The sequence below is a fragment of the Vicugna pacos genome, chromosome X (assembly GCF_048564905.1).
Source record: "Vicugna pacos chromosome X, VicPac4, whole genome shotgun sequence".
Taxonomy (NCBI): Eukaryota; Metazoa; Chordata; class Mammalia; order Artiodactyla; family Camelidae; genus Vicugna; species Vicugna pacos.
Window position 1 is genome coordinate 17,824,988 of NC_133023.1, and position 24,888 is coordinate 17,849,875.

The 24,888-nt window shown below is 35.6% G+C and overlaps 1 protein-coding gene across 3 annotated transcripts in view; it reads left to right on the plus strand.

Moving 5' to 3' along the window:
- Positions 1-24,682, plus strand: part of CXHXorf58 (chromosome X CXorf58 homolog) — a 29,494-nt gene extending 4,812 nt beyond the window's left edge. The window contains exons 4-10 of one of the 3 annotated variants that reach the window (XM_072956572.1): positions 470-564; positions 983-1,094; positions 6,266-6,397; positions 10,880-11,109; positions 13,274-13,436; positions 17,032-17,111; positions 24,604-24,682. In XM_072956572.1, the coding sequence (XP_072812673.1) occupies positions 470-564; positions 983-1,094; positions 6,266-6,397; positions 10,880-11,109; positions 13,274-13,436; positions 17,032-17,091 (792 nt within the window). In that variant the 3' untranslated portion in view covers positions 17,092-17,111; positions 24,604-24,682. Of the gene's footprint in view, positions 1-469; positions 565-982; positions 1,095-6,265; positions 6,398-10,879; positions 11,110-13,273; positions 13,437-17,031; positions 17,112-21,011; positions 21,280-23,720; positions 23,769-24,603 lie in introns of those variants that run through there. The other 2 variants (XM_072956573.1, XM_072956571.1) reach the window with 2 other exon arrangements.
- The last annotated feature ends 206 nt before the right edge of the window (positions 24,683-24,888 follow it).

Genomic DNA, 24,888 nt, shown 5'->3' on the forward strand with positions numbered 1-24,888 from the left:
GAGGTACTTAAAATTTAGTAACATTTCTATTATCATCCTCATTTTACAGTGATTCACTCAACATCAGCTACTTTCCAAGTACCTGCTGTGTTCCAGGCACTGTACTAGGTGCTAGGAATACAATGGTAAAGAAGAAAGAGATAGCCCCTACCTTCATGAAGCTTACAGTCTAGCAAGAAACATACATTTATCGGTAGTTACAACACATTGTGAAAAGTGTTGTCATAGGGAAAGAACAGTGCCTGGGATCTCAAGGAGGGACACATACGCAAACATGAAAGCCAAAATGATGAAGTTATTAACTCAAGGCTACACAGATGATAAGTAGGGGAGCCAAGACTAGAACTCAGGTCTTCAGAACTTGAAGTTCAGTATACTTTTCACTTTACCATGCCCACTCTGTTATTTTCAATAAATTGTGTCTGAGTAGGGTACCACTTTCCATTTATAGCACCATCATCTATTTCAGGAATATCACGTGACACATGAAATTCTGAAGAAAGTAAGCCCCTTAGAGGCTGAGCTTGTTAAAGATCCTTGCATGAAGTGTAAAGTTAGATTCAGGTAATGTTTTTATGCTGATTTATTTCAAGAAGTACTGGTTAATTTGAAGAAATGTTAGAAATTTATTTTAAGTCCTCATAACTTTTCAGGGTATAATTACAAACTGAATGTGTTACTCTTATTTACAATTATTATGTGAAGAAGCTGAGGCATGACTCTTGGGCCAAAAGTTGCCTTGAGAGTGGCTCTCATCTCCCATAGTGTGTCTGACACATATATGAGAATAGTTGTGAGCACACATGCCAAAGTGTGGCTCTTTTATCCTCTGTGATCTGTTTCATTACTAGTTCTTTCTATGCTCTGGCATAGCCTTTACCCTGCATGCAAGAAACTATGTGAACGATCTTAAGTACAAGGGGAAGAAGTAACTGAGCCCCAAGCCTGGTGCCAAATAACTAATTTTTGGTCTCTATTTCAGATTTAGCGGTGAAACATTTCCACCTTTGATCGTGTTTAAAATTTTCCTTCATACTGAAGGCCATGGTTACAAGTATTTCAGCGGAAAAAATTTATTAAAGCCATCAAGTGAGGTAATGTTTCATGATGTACATTTTGTGTTAATCTATGTAGTATACGAATTGCATTCAAATTATACAGGCTAAGTTGTTTCATCATTCAATCACCTAGCAGGCAGGTAGTAGTTTTTAAGCATCATGTTTCAAATTGTCTCCGTTTAATAGCTAAAAAAATTTGAAATGAATTACTTATATAAGTCCCTAGAAAATACCCATCACTTTTCTTTGTATGAAAATTTGGGTTTGTTAATAATGAATTAAAGTGGCCCATTAGTCAGGGCTTTTTAATTCTGAACATTTGATGCAATTTTGTTTTAATGGCATTTTATCATTGTTTCTTGGATTCTGATAGCATATTTAGGAAAAGTGTACTACAGTATTGAAAATGAACTTTTAAAATACTAATCCTTTTTTGTGAGTTCTCATACTTTTAAGTTTCATGTAATTCTTCATAATTATGTCTACGACATAGCACTCACCTGAAGATCTTGTTAAAATGCAATTTCTGATTCAGTAGATCTGGGATGGGGCCTGAGATTCTGCATTTCCAACCAGCTCCCAGGTGCTGCCACTGCTGCTAATCCATTCACCACATTTTTAATAGCGAGGATCTGCAGCATAAGTTTTACTCCTGTGACCCTTACACATGACTCTAATAGAGTAAAAGATAATGTACATTCTCATATTTAGCCTTTTATAAACCATACCTCAAAGATTATTTTCCTGTAGCGTTCTGGAAATATTTTACATTAAAAGTATGACCCATATGAAATCATCAGTAATGACACATACTCAGGATAGAAGACCACACAGCCTGGCAGTTTCTGATCAGATCCAGCATGTGCAGCATTTATTCTCTGAAGAATATTAGAGAAGGAAAAGAAACTGCTTTTCTCTCTCTTCTCAGGAAATATCAGAAAAAATTTAACTCAGTTTCAGAAATGTATCAAAAGAACTAGTGGTTTCATGTGAAATATGGTGTTTCAGAAGCATTAATATTTATTTATATAGACAGACTTCAAATGTGAACGTAGGTATTTATTCTATATTCAAGAGATAAATTCATGCCAGATTTATCTAGAAAATAAGCTTATAGTTGTCCCTATAAAATGTCATCAATTGTTGCCTCTCTGAGATTATACAATAGAACTTTTTTAAGAACTGAAGTTTCCCAGAGGCCGTTCCTGGCGGCCCCTGCTATCCCCAGGCTGGAGCAAATAAAAACCTTAGAGACAGTGACTGGAAAGTACTGTGTGTATATCAAAATGCATTAAAGTGCTGTATGATAGCTTAAATGTTATTTTAACTACAAAGTAACTGTTGAAAAAAGGAAATAGCACAGAGTTTTTTTAAAGGAATATATGCCTTTATGCCTTTCTTCTCTGTGCTGCAACTTTCACTCACATGGTGTAATCACTGTTGATAATTTGCTGTGTAAACTTCATTTTTTCCATGAAAACACACAAATATATTTTTTTTAATTTTGTTATTTTTAAAATGTGATTATACTATTCAGCTTGAGTTTTTCACTAAACATTATAAGGGGTTTGCAATGATCAGAACATACCCAACTTGGAGAAAATAGTTTAGGGTTCCTTTTTCCCTTTATTTCAGCTTCAAAACAAACTCTGGCAAAACTTGGATTCATGGTTAATAGAAAACCTGTACAAGTGGAAATTTTCTCACTGTAAGCTCACTCAACTCCTCTGCTCTTTGAATGTAGACATTGTGTCTTTAGCAAACTGATATAACTTTCCTAAGTTTATTTATTTCTTAATATGAAAGAAATAAGTCAGTTTTAGACCAATCAGGTATTTAATCAAGTTCATTTATGAAGGAGAAGAGTTTCAGCAATTCTTTTTCAGTTGCTCCATCTTTCCCCTCGTTCTTATTTCCATTTCTGGTTTCATTTCCTTACCGCTTTCCAATAGCATTTCTTATATATTCACACACACACACACACACACACAAACAAAAAGCAAAAACAAGGGAAAGGATGTAGAATAGCCTAAAACAACTTTAGAGAAGAAGAACAAAATTAGACGATTTACACTACCTGATTTCAAGACTTTAAAAGTTACAGTAATCCCAGCAGTGAAGTGACGGCAAAAAGATAGATACGTAGATCAATGGGATAGAAAAGACAAGTCAGAAATAGACACACGCATAGAAGATCAATTGATTTTCATCAAAGGTGCAAAGCAGTTCAAATGGTGCTAGAACAGTTGGATAGCCATGTGTATAAAAAAGAGATCTCCTTTCAGTTACCTACTTCAATGGTCTATTTTCAGAGCAATACTTATTTACAGAGGGTTGTCACTATAGTTAGTCTACCAACTATATTTAGAATATTTTAAAGCTTGCTGCTCAAAGTGTAGTCTGCAGACCCACAGCACTGGCTTCCCCTGGAGCTTATTAGAAATGCAGGCTCTCAGACCCACCAAATCAGCACCTGAATTTTAACAAGACCCCCAGGTGATCCTAGGCACAATATGATTTGACAAACACTGTCCTAAAGGAGCTCAAACCCACTGTGGCCTGGACACCTCTGGGTAAATGACAATTCTTAAGCATTAACATCCAGCAACGATTATTTTAAATTGAAAAATCCTTGTTCTTTTTGAGGATTGGGCATTTATGTAAAAACCAAAAAATATATTATCATTAATAATAGCTGCCCTTATTGAGCACTATCAAGTATGATGTTAAACATTTTATGTGCATTATCATTTAATTCTCATAAACTCTAGAATGTAGATTCTGTTATTGTCTTCATTTTTGAAAGACTAAGTGTCTTGCTTAGGGTCTCACAACTACAAAGTGAAGGAACTGACACCAAGACCCAGTGAGCCTGACTCCAGAGCCCAGGCTCTTAACCACTCCTGAGTCAGGAACCCCACTAAGCATGTTCTCTTATATGGCCCCTGATAACTCGGATGAGGTACATGTTATCCCATTTTGCCTAAAGGGGAACCTGGAACTTGGAGAGACTTGTCAGGTCCAGAACTGAGACTTGAACCCTTCTCCATCTTTCCACTGTACTGTGCACCTTTCAAGGTTGAAACAACACTAGCAGTTATGGTGGTTTTATTAATTCTGAGACTGATTGAACTGTACCGAACCAAGAAACCTTCCTGTGTGGGGATCCCAGCTATTACTACCTTTGTGAGTGAGAATTTCCAGCCAGGCAGGGAAGTGACTTGAGATATTAGAGTAACTTGACAAGCCCAAGTATAGATATACGCCAGCAAGTAGCTGCAGGGCTGTGGGGGCTTCTGGGCCACAGTGATGCCAGGTATCAAGGAAGGTGTCAAATTTAGAGATGCCCCCTTCTGACCCTTTGAGTCACCCACTAGGAATGGAACCTGCCTCTTGAATCCTTGTCTGATTGACTGCTCTCCTGGAATCCTTGCCTAGTTTCACCTTCCCTTTCTCCTGGTGCTGGGCTCTTCATTCCTATCCCGTCCTATCCAGAAGGACTTTCCTAAATCTGACCATACACAGCCGATGTCTGAGAAAGAACATCTTGGTCATTGGAGGACAAACTCTCTTTCAAACCCCTGTCACAAGTGGGCAACGAGCCTGCCCTGTGCTGCCAGGCATGGGGTTTTTTTGGCTGAGAGACTGGGGTGGGCCTGACACAGCTGAGCCACACAGCTGAGACACTGTACAAATAAGGAAACTGGGACTTGGAGACAATGGTGCCGATGGCTGAGTGGAGTAGAGTAGGGAGGAACTGGCAAGAAATACCTTTTCTAAGTAACTTGAGCTACAATAAAATATAGTTATATCTAAAGAAACTCTCAAGACAGAGATTATATAGTTTTCAGACCTTTCAGTGTATAACTATTTGCTTTTACCTTTAATGTCACTGTAGGGATGGTTAATTTGAACCCACAGGAAATTAATTGCAAGAACGCATAATGGAGATATGTGCCAATACTGCCCTTTCCATAGATGCATCATGTATAGAGAAACTAATGAAATGGAAAACAAAAATAATCTGCCTAAAAAAAGGTTCCATCACATTCTTAGGAAACTGTTTCTGTCCCTTCAATTTAGCACATTAGGAATAAAACTACAACCATTTGAATATTTTCTTTCGTTTTTCCATATGTGTCTGAGTTCTAAGTTTTGGAATTTAAATAAAGAAATAAGTAAGAAATACTCTGGATAACAAAAGTGAGGATCGGAGTAGAAAATACATTAAGGCTTGCTGTTGTACTGTGTATTAAAGAAAAAATAGAGATTCCGATTTTTAATCCTGTCTCAACTGCTGTTCTGTGGCCTTATATCAGCATTATAACACAGAGTTCCCATACTTTCACAGTATCACATTCTAAGATACAAAGAAAAAGAGAAACTGATCTGGAATCAAACAATACTTGAATTTTCATTTATGCCAGGTCTCCCTTCACATGAGCATACCCTTTGTGGCCAAAAGCACAAACATATAATATAAATATGTATTAGAAAACTCAGCACATACTGATGTGGGGTGGGGAGGAGGATGGGGAGCTCTTAAGTCTGTACTCACAGTCTGTGTATAGCTCTTAGCACAAGGGTAGATACATGTGGAAGGGTATGGTGCAAATAGGGCCAGACACGATTTGAGACTCCGTATTTTCTGTGATTCTTCTGTCTCTGCCCTCTCACGTGCTTTTCTTGAGTGCAAAATGTTGACATTTCGGAGAGAAAAGAAAAAACCCTTTGCTACTCTTTTGCTACTGAGCATGAAGCTTGAAGGAGAGGGAGGTCTAAGCACTCTGAAACAGACATGTTTCCGTTTGGGGGCGATGTATTAACTACCACATAAAAGAGAGCTGGCCCCAGTACCACCTTTCAGTGCGGTTCCTAGGGCAACCTGCTTAATAACCGATAAGTTTTCTCTGCATTGACAGCATGAATGATGTTATAGGTTTGTTTGGTTTTTTTTTAAGGAAAATAATGTTTTTCAAAGAGGGAAAAACAGATTTTTTTAAAAAACTATGGTCCTCTGAGGATTATAGATTCAACTACTCCTCTAGCTGCATTTTCTTTGTAAATACAGTCTTTTTATTGAATAGCAAACTGCTAGAAGAAAGGAACAGTATTTGATGTATTTGTCACAAAAAAATGTAAAGTGTGTGCTGATAGTTATTACTGTTATACTACTATTTTAAAAGTATTTTCTATTCTCTTTATAGGCGGTGGTTGATGCTTGCAAAATGATGGGGGAAAAGAAATTTTATCATCAAATTATGGAAGATGAACATCTTTTCCAGAAGTTCAAAATAACTGATAAAATAGATATTGTCACTCTGAAAGATTATGTGCAAGTAAGGAATTTAGATTTATATACTGAAAACAAAGAACAAAATAAGCCATCTGATCCTATCCTCTAAGAATAAAGAATCATCCATTATCTTATTGTGGTAAAATACACACAATATAAAATTTACCCATTTTAAAGTGTACAATTCAGCGGAGCTAAGTACATTCCCAGTGTTGTGCAAACATCACTACCATGTAGTTTTAGAACCTTTTTGTCACCCAAAAGGAAACCTTACATCCATTAAGCAGGTACCTCCCATTCCTCCATCACTCCAGCCTCTATCAACCACTAATCTGCTGTCTTTTGGAATTGGCCTATTCTGGATTTCATATTAATGGAATCATATAATATGTGGCTTTTTGTGTCTGGGGAGTGATAGCTAAGGAATGTAGGGTTTCTTTTTGGGGTGATGGCAGTGTTTTGGAATTAGTAGTGATATATACTTTGAATTTACTAAAAACCACTGAATTTTACACTTTGAAATGGTTAAAATGGTAAACTTTATATTATGTGAATTTTATCTCAATAAAAACATCAGAAAAAAATAAATACATGGTGCTAAGAGTGCATGACGGGAATTTGACCTAGTGAGGAAAGGTTCTATTGTTGTTTGGAAGCTTTCTGCTACAAGTAATGGAATATCCCAATTCACAAGAGACTTAAACAATAAAGGACATTTGTTGTTCCATATAAGAAGTCCCTGGACAGGTGTGTCCTGGGCTAGCTAATGCCACAGCTCAAGGACATCAGGGTCCTGGGTCAGCTTCTCTACAGTTCTCGTGGCTTCCTTCACACAGTAACAAGATGAGTATCACATTCTCAACTACATTAAAAGGCAGGAAGAAGGGGATTCCCAGCATCTTTTTGCTTGTCTCAGGAAGAAATCTTTCCCAGAAGCCCTCAACAGACTTCCCCACAGGTACCATTGGTCAGAAGTGGATCACATGCTCCCCATAAACCAATTAGTGATAAAGGGAAAGGAGATCATTTTCCACAATTGAGTTAGAACGTTCATGGTTCATGTGCTGGGGACCTCCTTCCTGGATCATATGTCAGTTCCATACCTGAAAAAAAAAAAGATCAGGGCTCCGTAAGTAAGAGAGAAGTGAGAAATGGTTGATAGGCAGGCAAGCAATAATATATCACAGCCTCAGTCTGGGGCTCAGCAGGTGGTGCACCCCAGGACTCTGTGGCAGGAGGGAGGAGCTGCACATCCTGAAAGCAAATTTGTGGACCTGGAGAAGAGAGAGCACAGAAGGTGTGGTATGCAGTCAGGCTGGAGGGCTGGTAGGAGATCATCATGCAGGGCTTTCGACCATAGTAAGGTGTTTGCTTTTTGCCTTAATTCTGTGCCCAGTGAAAAGCTGGTGCAGTGTTTCAGGAAATGAGGTGATATAATCTAATAAGTGAAGAGATCCGCCTGGCTGCAATGTAGAGAACAGACTAGAGACAGCAGAAGCGTTCTCCTAGTTGAGAGGTTCCTACAGATTTTAGGAGAGATGGTGGTATCTTGGTTTAGGGCTGGCTGGAGATGCAAGAGATAATTAGAGAATAAAAGCAGTGGGCCTTGAAGACAGGGAGGTAAGCCGAAAGAAGGTGTCCAACATGGCTCCTAGGTTTCTGGTTTGCGTTAACAGGTCGGACAGCAGTGCTGAATCAGGGAACTTAAACTAGATACCTGAATAATAACAATAGCAAATGCTGTGTAATGCCAACTCCCTTTATTATCATGACAACCCTAAGAAGTAGGTACTATTATTATCCTGTTTTATTTTAGAAGTTCTAAAGAAACAAGTGATCCCAAAATTCTAGCTCATAGTAATGATAATATATGGCCTTAACTGTTCACTCAGTTGCTTCCTTGTGAAACATGAAATTAAATGCAGTGCTTTAGAGATTCCCAATTCTGTTTTCTTTCTTTGAGAGCCTTAACCTGGAAGAATATGGAAGTGAACCAGGAAATAAGTAGAGTTTGGGGATGCCAACTATCTTTGCTAAGGACATGGGTCTCATACTTGCAGACTGTGACTCTGCCAAGCATTGGTGTCATAGAAAGAAGTCCCCAGATTGACAAATTGGAAGAGAGGGATATAATGATTGCTGACATTCATTGAGCCCTTTATGGACAGACACAGCATTGTTTTTAGCTCTTTATATGCATATTATCTGCTTTAATCTTCAAGTTTGTAAATTATGTGACCCTTTAACAGATTAGAAAAATGGAGTTTAATGAGATTTTTAAAAACTTGCCCAAGGTCATATATAGCCAATAAATACAGAGCCGATCATTGACAGTTCTGAGATGTTTACCCATTTTACCACTCCATTCTCTGGAAATAAAATATATGGGAGTCCTCACTTTGCATAGTAGTTCAGGGCCATAAAAATGACTACACAAGCTGTAAACCATGCAGAGCAAACTCAGTCATCAATGGGAAAAATTGTAATTGTTTCCTGCCTTTCAAAAATCTTGTCAGAACATTAAAAACTCTTACTGTGTTATAAATATATAGGAAAATGGAAAAAAGCAAAACATGTATTTAGTACACTATAATTTAAAATAGAAACATTGAGAATTAAAATGTTTTACTTCTCTGTAAAAAGCTTATTAACCTCTTTGTAAAAAGCTTATCAATCATACTAAAAACTATTTAATTTTACACTCTACATTTTATTGAGATGTGAATCTCAATAAATCTGTTTAAAAATAAAAACCTAAAACCCAGTTTATCAAGAGTAATTTAAACAGCGCTTGCCTTCTTGTTCTTCTCATATAACTAGCAATAAGGAGTGAACATCTTCTTTATGCCCTGGCAAATTGCCATACTTCTTTCTCACCTTGGATCACCTACCAACATTTTGTCCTTTGCACTTTAAGTGTTGTGGAATATCTTGGGGGATAGGTATAGCTCAGTGGTAAGAGTGCATGCTCAGCATGTATGAAGTCATGGGTTTAGTCCCCAGTACCTCCTCTAAGAATAAATAAATAAATCTAATTGCCTCCCCCTAAAATAAATAAATTAAATTGAACTAATTGTACTAAAATAAAATAAATGTTCTGAATTTTTTTTAATAAATTAATGTTGTGGAATATCTCAGAGCTTCTTTAATATGAAGTGTCTTTTTTGCCAGCATTACTTCCTCTGAGAAAACTTCATCCTTTTCATCACAGCCATTTTCCTCATTTATGTTGCTAGATTCACTTTCACCAAGTTCCTCTAGCAGCCTACCTGCAGTCTCTTGAATGATGATAGTGTCAGGATCCCCATGGTCACCTGTTTCTTCTAGAACTCCAATTAACAGTCTGTGAATTTCATTTCCAGTCTTACCACTTTGTTTCTTTGTTGGACTTTTCCCCTCTTTGATTATCTTTATCTATAAAATGTCACATGGGTTTATCACTGGGAGACGAAGAGGCAACACAGTTACATACTTTGCTGTCTGTGTGTGAACTAAATAGCAGATCCACAGTGACCAGTCACTGACACACTCTGAAAGAAGTGACATGATTTGTCATTTACCACCGTGCATATCTGTTATTTATGTACTAATCAATGGACTGAAAAGCTAGCAGCAGAGTTTGTACTTTATGCAATTACTCAGTAATACTGTGATAACTGAAATTTGAACCATGGTGTTGAAGGACTGAGTTCATTTGACTAAATGGTGGTAATTGAAATTCGTGCATACCTAAATGATACAAAAGGAAGACTGCCTGTATTTGTTTAGGTGCAAGAGAGTGTGTGTGTATGGAGGGGTGGGTAATACCCTAAATGTGTAGCTATTATTCCATTTCCTAGCATTGTAGCTCCTCCTGCCCTATTTCTATCTCTTAAGTGAACATTGATAAGGTTGATTGATTACATGTATTTACATTTTTAATTCCTAATTTGATATTTTAAATTTTAAAAAGAGAAAAGTGCGATTTCTATAAATACTTGAAATGAAAATAGTGAAATTTGCCACTTTGCGCCAGAGATGAGCTAATTATTTCTAAAAAGGTTTGTGCAACTGTCTTCCCAATGCAAGCATGTCACAAACAAACATTGGCAGATACGTAGATCACATAGCTATTTTCAGTTTTTAGACTCATCCTGAATTTAGTTTATCTAAGTTATATTTACCTTAAAGGTTTAATGTTTATGTATTAAATAAATATTAAGTGCATTAAATAAATAAAATTATACATTAAATAAATAGTAATGTTTATGCATTAGATATATATTTAGTGAGTGTGACATTATGTACATGATACTGTATGAAAAGGATCCTCCCTTCCAGTAGGGGAGCTGAGAGATACACAGAGAGCTAAAACATCAAGTAGTCAGAAATAAGAGTCACAGAAGAGGAATTCCAGTAAAGTTCAGAGATGGGATCAAGGAATGCTGTTTGGACAAAGTAACATTTGAGTGGAACCTTGGGAAATGTGTCTACAAACATTCTAAAGCACTACAGCTAATCATGCTTACTTATTTTTTCCATATAGTATTCCAGTCTTCTGGATGAGACCCCTGCATCTTCTGGTGGCAGAAATAACTATTGGCGAAGGTTAAACCTCGAAAGCATTCCCAGGACAATGATAATGTATGACATAGTTGATTATGCAGAGACTGGAATAATCTCAAAACGTCTTAAAAAAGAAATGAAGTATCTGTTACAAAGACCAAAAACAGAAGAGATGCGTCAGCACCAGCTACGAATTGTTTCTGAAGTTAGGTAAAGTTGATCCTTCACTGGGGTTGCAATACTAGGGGCACTTCTGGAAATGGTCACATTCTGCCAAATAGCTCACAAAAGGTAATAACAGCACTTGGGAAAAATAAGGTTGGGGCAGATTGCTCAAAAGTTATGCAACTTTGTAAACAGAGCACTAACAAAAAGGACAGTTGGTACCCGGGGAGATAACTTGTATCACTAGGCAGTCTGCCCCAGAAAATATTTTTAAAAAGTACAATAGAGTGGAAATACTGGCCACTCTTTAATTAGAGCAGGTAGTGGGCACCGAGGCAGCGCAGATGGAAGTGGAGACCTGGGCCAATGTGGTGGCCTTTTAAGTGGGCATGAGAGGCAATGTGACCTGCCAAGAACCATGAACCACCCAAAGCAAGGAGTAGGGTGGAGGGCAGTAAGATTGTGCTTGTTGGCAGTGGGGGGGGGGGCTCTCTGGGGAGAGAGTCCTAGGTGCTGGAGTTAATTCTTGTTTTCATAAATGTAGCCAAAAGGGCCCCTGTTGCCCATGCTGCACAGAGCAAGACTTTTTCCTTTTCTGCTGAAGGTTATAATTCTTCTCTTGCTATTCTGGCTCCCCTTGCCGAGGGTAAATTGCATATAAATTACAGTGACATTATTCCCTTCTTTACCAATAATATATGAGCCAGTTCACATTATAGAAAAGTATGTTGTAGCAAAATAGACTGTATTATGATCTGGAACAACATGGACAGAATATGACTGCACCAATTATATTCCTTTTTTCTTTCCATTACCAAGTCTTACCTAGCCTATCTTATTTACAAATTGAGCCTTTTTTCTTAAAAAGAGATAATCAGACGGAAGAGGACCTATTGATAGTCTATTTTCACACAGTCGTATTTGGAATGAAAAATACTCCTTTAGTACATGAAATGACACTGGTGACGCACTGTCAGGCAAACACACTGGGCTTTTTTCAGAAGTAGAAATGAGTGGGTGCTGACCCAATAACATAATTTAGCCCATTTATTTTATAATCAAAGCTATACATTTACCAGACAGATGGCCTGGTATAGGGCTCAGTCTGTCATCATGAAATAGATTTCCTCTATCTCATCCGTATAAGCACTGAATATGGAACTTAACCCTATTACCACCAAGGTTGAATAAATGGTGTAATTTTCTCTGTCACCATATATAACTGTAGGCTCCCTGCTCTGATTATCCAAGAATGAGTCATTTAAAGAGGCAAATAAGTAGCCAAATTCTATATCAATTGAAGAGGGAAAAAGTACTTTCTTAAAGGCTTCTTTGAATGAAGTCTTAGTTTAGGATCTCCCAGAAGCAAACTCTGAGATAAGGATTTGAGTATGAGTAGCTTATTTGGGAGGTGATCCCAGGAACCACCAGGATCTCATCAGTGGGGTAGAGAAATGAAACAGGAAAGGGCAGGCAGCCAAAACAGTGTATGTTAACAAGCAGGTTATCCCTGTGGGTAACTGAAACTTAATTCCTCCTGGGAACGCCCTAGCCAGTGTAGAACATACAATTCAAGTTATCCCGCAGCGGGCAAGGGAGTTAAGATATTAATACACCAGCACCCATTAGTCATTGGTTAAGGGTAGCTCAGGAGGGGAGGTATTAATTCTGAGGCACTTTCCCTGCATGTGGGCTCTTGTTTTCATAAGAAAACTCTCCGCCTAATTGAGGCCAATGCTGACAGTTAGAAGTTGGGCCTTCGTGTCCTGCATTGGTATGGCCAAGGGGATTATGAGCACGGCACCAACTGTGTCTGGTCCCAACACATAAAAACAGCTTGTTGCAGCCATTATGCAACGTAATCCTTTTTGATGTTAATATACGGTTATATATAAAGATTCAAATGGCTACTACATGGTGTTTTCTAAGAAAACTGATTTTACATTGATACCATGTCTTATAATTTTCATCATCATCATCATAAACATCACCTATCTATACACCTTCATATGTGGCAGATAAAGAACCATGCTATGTAATAGGCAGAAATGATAACTTTGACCTAAAAACTTACATGCAGTATTGCTCTAAGCACTGAGGTTTATGACGTATTTGCTAGAGGATGCTTTAATAAAATTTGGAACTTGCTTTACATTTAAATTGTATTACTTTATGGAATTTTTCTGTCTATACTACAAATATTTTCTAGGTGCCCCTCATCCTTCTCAAGTCTTCAACCTCTATATCGACGCTACCAGCAACAAAGTCAAATTAAACATCTGGGTCGTCGATCCAAGCAAGCTCAAATGAAAGTTGAAAAAATGAGAAAAGCTTATAAGATGGCTGAAGAGAAAAATGTTTCTGCAGAAAATGTAAGTTTAACTTGTATTTTTTTGGACAATGTTCAAACTGTAAGTAATTCTACTTTCATAAGTAGAATTTTCCTAATCTACAAGTTCAAGGATGAAATACATACATTTGGTATATACCCTGGGTAGTATAAAGCTACGTTCCTCTTGGTAACACATATTTTAAAAATTCTTAAACAATATGAGTAGCTATTCTGGTAAATAACGGCCATTTTGGCTCCACATCAGCATGAGTTGGCAAAAAACCCTATTTCTATATGTTGACATTGTTGATTCAGCACATCTCTAATGGTGCTTTTCTCAAAATGGAAGTCATTTCTATCTACACTTATTAAGAACTATATACAGTGGAAAATCTGCTTCAGTATACTGCATTGCAGGAATATTTGCAATGAACATGTATTCATATTTTACTTTGTAATTTTTTAAAAATCTGCTATAAAATATTTTGAGATGAGGCTAAGTATAAACAGTCAAATATAAAAACATAAAATAGTGAAAAATAAAATATAAAACACTTTCCACTTTTATTTATAATTCTACCTAGGAGCTGCAAATGGACTCATCAGGTACAAAGCAAAAACAGACAATCGTTTTATCCACCCCCTCTTTTGACATTGTGAAAGTTAATGAACTCGTGTCAAATGATGAATTGGAAAAAGAGGAAAAGGAATTATTTGCCTGGTGTCAAGACTTGTGTATTAATAGTTCTCCATCATGTTAATGCACAGCTAATTGACAGAAAATCAAGTTATTCAACAATCTGCTTGTCTGTCTATAAATGATGAGTATGTGCATTCAAGGAAAACGAAATATAAACAAGCCCTTGGTATGCTCTCTTAACCAAAAGTGTGGCAGATTTTTAAGCCCTTTTGTATTACCATAGGTACAAATATTTCTTGCTGACAGAATTTTAACCTAAATAAATTATTTCAACTAGATGCACTCAGTCTAGCTGTATATGGTTTTGTTCAAGAAATGATGAGTATTTAATCCCTGTACCTTTTATTCAATTTCGATTTTCCTTCATTTAAAAAAATATTTGAGCAGGCTATGCTTCGCATAAATATTAGAATTCACAGAATAAAAGGCTGCTCTTGAGTCAGCCTCCAGTATCTTTTTTTTAGTAGCATGTGGTTTTTATAGAACAGCTTGTGATTGACCTACTCTGAATTATAATAAAAATAATAATGAATTTGTTGCTACAGCAGGCATGACATGGCATACCTAATCATTATTGAGCATTGTGAGCACCTGGGGCAGAATGTTGAGGGAGGGTACAGCTCAGTGGTAGAGCGCGTGCTTAGCATGCACCAGATCCTGGGTTCAATCCCTAGTTCCTCCATTGAAAATAAATAAATAAATAAACCTAATTACCTCCCACTACCAAAAAAATGTTGTGCTTTGTATTTTTTTTAAAATATAAAGACTGTTTTGAGTAATATTTATCAATTTCCTTTTGAATTGATAAATTCTCATTCCTGATATAATACAAATTATTGATTTTTTGTGATCCAGGCTATTAGATTATATCAAATCTTCCCTGAGGCTGTGATAATTAAACAAAGTGCATTATTTATTGCATTTTAAAAATACAGTTTTTGATTTTGTTTAACATTTAAAATGTGGAGGTTTATTCCTGATTTAAATTGTGCAAAGTAGCCTATAAATGGATTCCATCCTTTCCTAAAACATTCTCTTAAATGATAAAGAATATTGGAATAAATATGTATGTTCCCCACTGGAATATATTCAACATACATGTGTACTCTTCAATATTAATATGTCCTCATTTGATTTCCAAAAATAGGATGGATAATCCTGTTGTTTTCAGAGCTTGTACTGGCACCGGTTGAATAGAAAACACATATTTGTCCTCATGAGTCACACAGATTCTCATTTATTAAACTGGAAAGCAGTCCCTCATCCAGTCAAATGCATATCAGATTCAGTACCCCCATGTAACAGGCAATAACAAAGCTAAAGGAAGATTTCAGGTAACAAGATGAAGGAAAAGGTCAAAGGAGGACAGACTCTTTACGTTTAAGGGCACCCACTTCTCATATTTCACTGGCTAAGACTTTGTCCCATCATAATGCTTAGCTAGAAGGGAGGCAGGGAAATGTACTCTTGTTTTGGGCAGTTATGTACCCAACTAAAATTCTATTGTTAGAAAAGAAAGGGGTAATGGATATTAAGGCATAACTAGCATCAGCTGCCAGACAGAGAGCCTGTCTTCTATTGATTCTTTTAACTCACATTAAACAATGTAACCACATCACAGAAAATCCTTTTAAAAGTAAAATTACATATAATCTCATCACTATAACAACTGTCTTCAATAGTTCATACCTTTCTAATTTGCACACTTATTTTGTCTAAATGCACAAATATATTCCCATGGTTGTAATCATAAGTAACATATAGATTTTAAATTTTCACTTAATATTATATTTTAAACATAGTCTTTTTTTAAACAAGTAATTTTTAATGTCCACATGATACCCCATTGGGTTGATAAGGCATAATTTACTTGACCATACCCATATCATTGGATATTTCGGTGATTTGAATTTTTCACTATTATAGGTAATTAACGCTAGAGTGAACATCATCATACACGGTCTTCTTTATTTTGGTTATCTTTCTGGTATTTATTTTAACCTAATTGTACTGTAATCAGAGAACATGATTTGTATGATATTGATTCTGGGAAACTTGTTGAGACTGGCTTTATAGCTAAGTATATGGTCAGTTTTCATGAATCTTTCTTGTACTCTTCAGAAAAATGTGCATTCCCTGTAGTTAGATACATGTCCTTTCGATCAAGCTTGTTAATTGTATTATTATTTCCTATACTATGCTGCTCATTTTTAGTCTGTGCAACATCAATTCCTGAGAAAGATATATGTTACATCCTACAATGGTAGTGGACTTGTTGATTTCTTCTTGTAATTGTCAATATTCGGTTTATGTTATTTGAAGATATCATTAGGCACCTTATTTTAGAAACTGCATCTCTTACTGGTGAATTGAATCTGTTATCGTTATATGGTTACTATCTTTATTCCTAACAATATATTTTTCTTTGAAGACCGTTTTGTCCATTATGAACACAGCTACTCTAGCTTTCTTCTGGTTAGTGTCTGCCTGGCATACCCTTTTCCATCTTTTCTTATTTTCAACATTTGTGTGTGTCAGAGACTGGCTAGATGCTCACTAATTCCATTTCCTCTTCCTGGCAACACAAGACTGCATTTCCAAGCTCTTTTTACAGTTATAGTTGTGGAAGTGATGTATAGCCCTTCTGTGCTTGGCCCCTTAAATGTCATACGTGGTTTTCAATGCACTCTTTCCCCTGCTCACGTGGCTCGCGGCAAAAAAACTCCAAAATGGTAGAACTAAGATTGAAAGACCCCAGATTCCTATGTCACTGATTGAAGGAACAACAGCCAAAGCAGCACTCTGACTTGATGAACTCTGATGTGAGCAAGAAATAAACCTAATTGTTGTGTTAAGCCTCAGAGATCATAGGGATGGTTTGTTATAGCAGCTAACATTAATTATTCTGATATACCATGTCTTCTTTGTGTTTTAGGTTTTCTCTAGGATAACAGCAAATATCTGGATTGTTTTGTTTTGTTTTAATCCAGTCTGAGGATAGCTTTCTTTTAACTGGTGAGTTTGGAAACTTTACACTTTATTGTGATTTTAATTAATTGTTGATATGTGAAATTATCTTTACCATTTTATTTTGTGCTATCTGTCTTGATTTTTTGTCTTCCCCTCCTGTCTTCTTTTCTTTCAGATTTTTCTTTTGATTGTACATTTTCCCCTCTATTATTTTGAGAGTTATAACTCTATTTTTATTCTTAGTAATTACTCTTAAAGTTTAGCAATGTGTCCTTAAAATCTAAATCAATAGCCCCACCTCCCTTCCCAAACTATCCAAGGGCCTTAGAATGCTAATCATCATCCTGTTGTCTTTAAAGTTATTGTTATCCAATTTTTTTTAGCACCATCTTGTTTTTAACCTCCAAATTAGACATTATCGTTGTTTTTATAAATCTCAGACTTTTTTTTCTGGGATTATTTTTTTTTATCCTGATGAATACGCTTGAAAACTTCTTTAATGAACATCTTTTGGTGATAGCTCAGTTTTTGGTTTTCTGAAAATGTCCTCCTTTCACTCTTACTCTTAAACACATAATTTCAGTAGATGTCGTATTCTACATTGACAGTAATTTGGTTTTCTCTCAGCAATCTGAAGTTGTTCCACTGTTACTGCCTGTCTAATTGTTGTTCCTTTTAGATGCTCTCTCTTTTCTGTCTCGAAACTTTAAAGATTTTCTTTTTATACTGTGTGCTCTTTAGTTATACTGAAGAAGATTGAGTCTCCCGCATTCCTTCTCTTTTATCTACATTTTGTCTCACCTTACTGTCTGTTGAGAGTCTGGCTTTATGTGGAGGTCTCAATTCCAACCTTATCTGAGCCCAAGATCTTGTCTCCCACATACATGAGGTTATGAAAACCTGAGACTTTAGGTTCCTGGGAGTGATACATGTACTCAGGGTCATCAGTCACTTCCCATGCTAGTTTATAGCTCCCTCTTTATTTTTCACTCCTGAGGATTTTCCTTCTTACAAGCTCAGCTATACCTTTTAAAAGGTTTTTTTGTTTTTTTTGTATTTTATCTAGGGTTTGTAGGTTTTTGTAGTGGGATGGTTTTTCAGAATATTTAGTCTACCATTCACCATAAGTGAAAGTCCACAGTGTCACTTCATTCTGTTAAATTATATCCTTAGGATAAAATGTTGAGAGTTGTACTACTTATGCATCAGAGATGTTAAACATTTTTATAGTTTTTCATATGCATTGTCAGATTGCTTTCCAGCCATTCACTTTTTGAGTGGTGAGTACTATATCGATGTTTGCTTATCCACTCCATGGAGGCAGAGTAGTATCATAGAGTGTGGATTTAAATCAACGAAATCTGATTCTGTCTCTCCCTACCCCATGTCTCTCTCTATCCCTCCATTATTCACATATACAGAGATTAGAGAAACTCTTTCTCTAAAAAGTTTTGTTGTGGTTTGAGATGCAAGAGAATTAAGAAAGAAGACATTATTTAAGAAGGAGAGAATGAAAATGCTGGCTTGAGTATTTATTTTAGTCTCTGTTACCCCCTCAAACCCCACTAAAACAATGGTAAAGAGACTTTTTTTAAAGGCATAAACCTTCAATGATAAAGAGAGATCAGAGAAGATCAGAGAAAACAGTGGCAAAATTTTGTCAGTTGGAAAACTTATGAGTGGTAGTTGACTTAGCATATCTGAGAAAACTGTCTTAAACTGGCTAAGGAAAGCTAAGAAGCCAAGCAGTTTACACCATGAGACACCCCACCCCCACCCCGAAGTCTCAGGAATTGGCAGCAGCAAACAGGCTATTTTTGAAAGTAAGGGGTGAAGTGAAGGAGAAGAAATTGTCTGAAAATCTGTTTAAGAAGCAATTAAAACACAAAATCCCTTTCCCACTGTTATGAGTTGAATTGTGTCCTGTCCTCTTCCCCAGAAAATGTATGTTGAAGTCCTAACCCCCAGTACTTCAGAATGTGACCTTATTTGGAAATAAAGTTGTTGTAGATGTAATTACTTAAGATGAGGTCATACTAGAGTAGGGTGGGCCCCTAATCCAATAGGACTGGTGTCTTTATAAGAAAGATAGAATCACTTAAAATAATTGAAATGGTTACCTCTAAGAATCATAAAATGGGGTAAAGAGGAGCAGAGTCCAGTGGATTTTTCAACAATCATTGCAGAGCTATTTGACTTTTAAAACATTGTGCAAGTATGCATTTCATTTTAAAAACTAAATTTCTTTTAAAAATACAAGAAAGCAGAATTGTTGGGATGCAGACAGGAGTGTGCCAGAGCAGCTCATACTTAGCTTGCTGTAGCTGGTTGTTACATTTCCAGGAATTTCGTGAGCCAGTTGTTAAATATAGCCATTATTAAAAATTAAGTTGTATAAACATACAAGTAAGTAAACTGTTATATTAAAAGCACAGTTAGTTACTCAAAACTCATCACTTCCTAATTATTTTACTACATTTTACTATGCTCTGTGACCTTGCTGTTATTTATATCTATTATATCTGTCTATACTATATAATGGTGAGCTACAGGACATCTCTTCTCAACTCTGTTGTGGTGTCATGTTGGTAACTAACTTGAAAATATATGTATTTCTTGTTTATTTCTTAAACTTTTTTGTTGTTAAATATAACACACCTATAGAAAACTTTAGAAAACTAATATACAATTTAATGAATTATTGGAAGCCGGGACACCTTTGTAATTACCATCCATGTCAGAAAAAGAACCATGGCTGACCACCCCAGAAGTGCTCCACCTGCTCCTCCTCTCCTAAGAGTAACCATCCTTCTGACTATTGTGGTAATCACTTCATTATTTTATAGTTTCCTCACCTAAGTGTGCATCCATAAACACTATGATTTAGTTTCACCTACTATTTTTATACATCTTTTACCTCTTTTTAATCTGTAGATTCCCCATCCACCTCTCTTTCCCCCTCTTACAATTTGTTGACAAAACTAGATCGTTTATCTGTAGCATCTCCCATGATCTGGATTTTGTTGATTCAATTCCCATGGGGTAGCTTAACATGTTCTTTTGCCCCTGTATTTCTTGTAAATTGGTAGATGGATCTAAAGGCTCATTCTTTATTATTAACAACAATGACAACAGCAAAAATACTAATTCAGCGAATATATATTGAACATTTATTACATGCCTGAATGAAATGCTATAAAAAATATGAAGTAATTTTTAAATACTTTCAGTATTTTCAGACAACTGACAGGATCTTTTTGAGGGACAAATTGTTATAGTTTACTCTATAACATTAGCTTGGTTGCCAACTTAGGAGGCATCTTCGAAAGTGTTAGGCCTTATATGTGAAACATATATTAACTGACAAAGGGACTCCTGATAATAGCATAGAAGTAGTGCAGCAATGCCTTCCTGAAGAAATTATTAACTGCATAACCACTTGTATAGAAACCTCTGTCTGTTGTTCAAGGCTAGTACATTTACCAGGCACCACTGACGGTGACTGAAAGTTTTATAGGAACAGTTTGTAGGAACTCAGCAATAAAGGATTTTTTAAAAGAAGAGGAAATTTGATTACATAGTTCTAAGTTATCAGAACCTTAAGTTTAAAAAAGGACACAGAATAATAAGACTCTATAAGTTGATGCTCTCTGTAACTTTTTCCTATGATAAACCAATAATACAGTCTCCTTAACTAATGCTAATTATTTCTAAAATAATATTGACAACTTGAAGAAATGTTGATTTGCTTTAAATAAGACATCAGGTCTTCCTGTTCATAAACAGTACTTGGCTAAATTATTTTAAGTGTGGTTTAATTTAAAATAAGTTTGTGGCTTATTTTGATAGTGAGCGTTTTGTATATATATATTATGCTTATGAAATTAATGAAGTTTTAGTAACAAGAAATTACTTCACCTCTACTATTCTATCTTTGTTTGGAAGTAAGGTCAGATGCTCAAATCTGTGGACCAGAACAATAAGAAAGAATGAAGATTGCCCAAATACCAAGAAATTTCAACCCAACTCTATAAATTTACAGTATTATATTCAGCTATGATTCATACAAATGACATTAAGTTTAAAATATTCATGTGTATCATTTTTTAAAGTTCTCCACGAGTAAGTCATTTCCTTCTGTATTTTTGGAAGAGTGAATATTCATCTCTCCCTGGTAATATTAAATTGTGACAATCTTTGGTATTAAAATTAACCTGTCAAATTATATTCTCCAACACTTGCAAAGATATGAGAAACTTCGAAAAGTGAAAAAAAATCAAGATATGATGGTTATGGACCAGACTAAAAAAATAAATAGCAAACATTATACCATTTCATCATGGAATATTAAGAAAGAATCAAACACAACCTGAGCTTACTTTGGATCAATAATTGTTACAGATTTCTATAAATAAAAATCCTCCAGTGTTAAAAGATGTTGGATCAGCATTTCCGGAAATCTATGACTAATACCATTATATTCTCTGTCCCAGGAAGTTTTATTATGACATCATCTCTTGAGAAACTTTAAATATTAATCCATAGGTTATTCTCAGCATGCAATCCATTCCTTTTTTTTCTCATTCAGAGTAGTTTTTCATTTAGCACAATAAGTTGATGTAATTCTTTTAACATGCTAAATAGCATAAGATGATAATATTCAGGTTTGCATTAATTTAAAGTGAATAAAAATGCTCTATGCAAAGACTATGCATTGTCAGTCCCTTTTTGCCTTCATAGATTATTTTTGAAGGCACAGTATCAAAGGAATATTATTTTTGACAAGTTTTACAGCATCACTCCCAGGAATATATTTCTATAGTTTGAGTAATTTTGGAATAAATTAAATCATGATATTCACATTTTCCCTCTAAAATCACACAAATCTTTCTATGGAAGGTGATTTCACTGTCTTCAAAATGTGATTCCCCTCCCCAGCTATGGCAGGTGCTGTAGATGTGCAGCATGTATCCTCTGGCCTTTACCACTTCATGTACACAGCCTAACTTCCAACTTACCAACCCCTGACCACCTTTTTTTTCTTATTCATAAAATTCTGTATTCATATTTAATAGCATCATTAGGCAGACCACCACAATGTACGAATGGTAAACAATTTTTTAAATTTAAACCTAGGAAAATGTAATTTTGTAAAATGTCAGTATAGACAAATGAAGAACCACAAAAAGAAGAGAAGAATGGATTAAGAGAGGAATGCAAAACCCACAATAGTAATTTTGGGACTGACAGGTGAAACTATTGCTTTTGTTTTGGTTTTGGAGGTTTTTCTGTGGATTTTTTTGTTTTTGTTTTGTAAGCAGAGCTTTGTTTAGAGCATTCTGCTGTTGGTTTTTACATAACAGGCCAGAAATGCCAGGGAATTAATGCCCCTCAAAAGTGACTCTAACTCAGTGCCTGAAAGAACTTGATATATAAATATCCCAGCTCCTTCTGTCTTTGGTGGAGTAACTGAGGCATGTGTGTGCCTTACACTGGTTCTCAGAATTTCCCTGACACGATTAAGTTTCAGTCACCCACAGTGGCAGTGGACTTAATAATTCACTCTGTTGGCTGCCCTACGTTCCTTGTCTTACTTCCCCAGTAACTTCCTCATTCACCTACTGAGGTATTTGTTTGTTTGTTTTTGTACCTTCTACATAAACTACTTGCACTGGAATCCTTGCTTCAGAGTCAGTTTCTGGTGAAAAACAACCTAAGACTCACCAGCCTTTACTGCTTTGGTTCATTATTTCCTCAACGTTTGAATTCATTCATCATTTCCTGGTTTTATAGTGCAGTGAAGAGAACAAATATCAGCTTTGTTAGTAAATGACTTTTTAGTACCTTCTGAACATACTGTCTTCTTTAAATTCTGTGTCAAGAATAGTCGTTTTAATTCCTTTGCTAATCCGCCAAGATATAGAAATCTACAATTGAATCTGGCTACCTAGAGAGAAAAAATGGGGTCTCTGGTGTCCCTATGGTCAAATCAAGATCCCAGTCAGTACTCAGTGATTTCAAAGGTGCCTTCCAGCTTTAAAATTCTATAAGTTTTAGCACCAATTCTACAGAAACTGTTGCAGAAAATTGAAGAGGAAGGAATGCTTCCTAACTCATTTTGAGGGCAATACAATACCCAAACCAGACAAAAGCAGTGCAAAAAAGAAAACAACAGAATGATATCACTCACGAACTTAGACATAAAAATCCTCAAAAAATTTTAGCAAATCAAATCCTACAATATATAAAAAGAAGTATATATACCACGACCAAGTGGGGTTTATTCCAGGATATAAAGGTAAAATATTCAAAAATCAATCACTGTAATCCATTGTATCAACAGGCTAAGGTAGAATAATCACATGATAACATAATTGATGCAGAAAAAGCATTTAACAAAATTAAACACCCGTTCATAATAAACACTCAGCAAATTAGGAACGTAGGGGAACTTCCTTACCTTGATAAAGAGCACTGAAAAAAAAAAACCCTATAGCTAACATCATACTTAATGGTAAAAGACTGAATGCTTTCTCCCTCGGATCAGGAACAAGGCAAGGAGGTCCACTCTCATCACTTTTATTCAACATAGCACTTAGGAAATAAGATGCATACAGATCAGAAAGAAAGAATGTACGCTATTTCTATTTGCAGATGACGTGATTGTCTACATAGGAAATCCCAAAGGATCCACAAAAAAACTCATAGAACTAATGAGTTCAACAAGGCTGCAGAGTACAAGATAAATACACACAAATCAGTCTATCCCCTATATACTAGCAATAAACATGTGAAAACTGAAAAACAATGCCATTTAAAATGACTGCCAAAAAAAAAAACCCCATCTAGGAAAAACATGTAAAGGATATGTATGCTGAAAAATTTTGAACACTGAAGAAAGAAATCAAAGATTTAAATAAATAGAGTGACATACTGTGTTCATAAATTGGCAGACAATATAGTAGAGATGTTACAATATAGTAGAGATGTTAATTAACTCTAAATTGATATGCAGGTTTACCACCATTCCTATCAAAATTCCAGCAAGACTTTTTTGTAGATACGGACAAGTTTATTCTAAATGGAATTTGGAAATTTAAAAACAAAACAAAACAACAAAAATTTTTAATTTTAAAAAAGAATAAATAAAAAAATAAAAGTTACATGGAAAGACGAACTAGAATAGCTAAAACATTTTGATAAAGAGGAATAAAGTGGGAAGAATCACTCTACCTGATGTTAACATACTATATAGCTGTAGTAATCAAGATAGTGTGATACTGGTGGAGGAATAGACACATAGATCAATAGAACAAAATAGAACCCAGAAATGCACCAAATTAATTTTTTTTTTACAAACATGCAAAAGCAATTCAATGGAAAAAGAATAATCTTTTCAACAAATGATGCTTGATCAATTGGACATTCATAAGCAAAAATCAAAGAACATTAACTTGAACATCACACCAATGTTTCTCACATTTGGAGCTTGCTTCATTCTGATTAATTTTTCATATGCCATTCTTATTGCTTCCAGTTATCGCTTCAGAAACGGACACGACTCCTTAAGTGTCAGAAATGTTTGCCTTCACACGTGAAGAACAGCTGGAACAGGGGCTGAATTATAGAGTCACATTCCTTTTCTGACAGAACTCCATTTTTTTTCAGTTGATTCTAGACTTGAAGCTCCATGCTAGTGAAATTAATAATACTTAATAGTATTTTAGTAAGATTGAGATGAGAGATCAACAATATAATGGACAAAACAGTATGATAGCATTTTTCAAATTTAAATGTTATGTTTTATCAGTCATTTATTTCC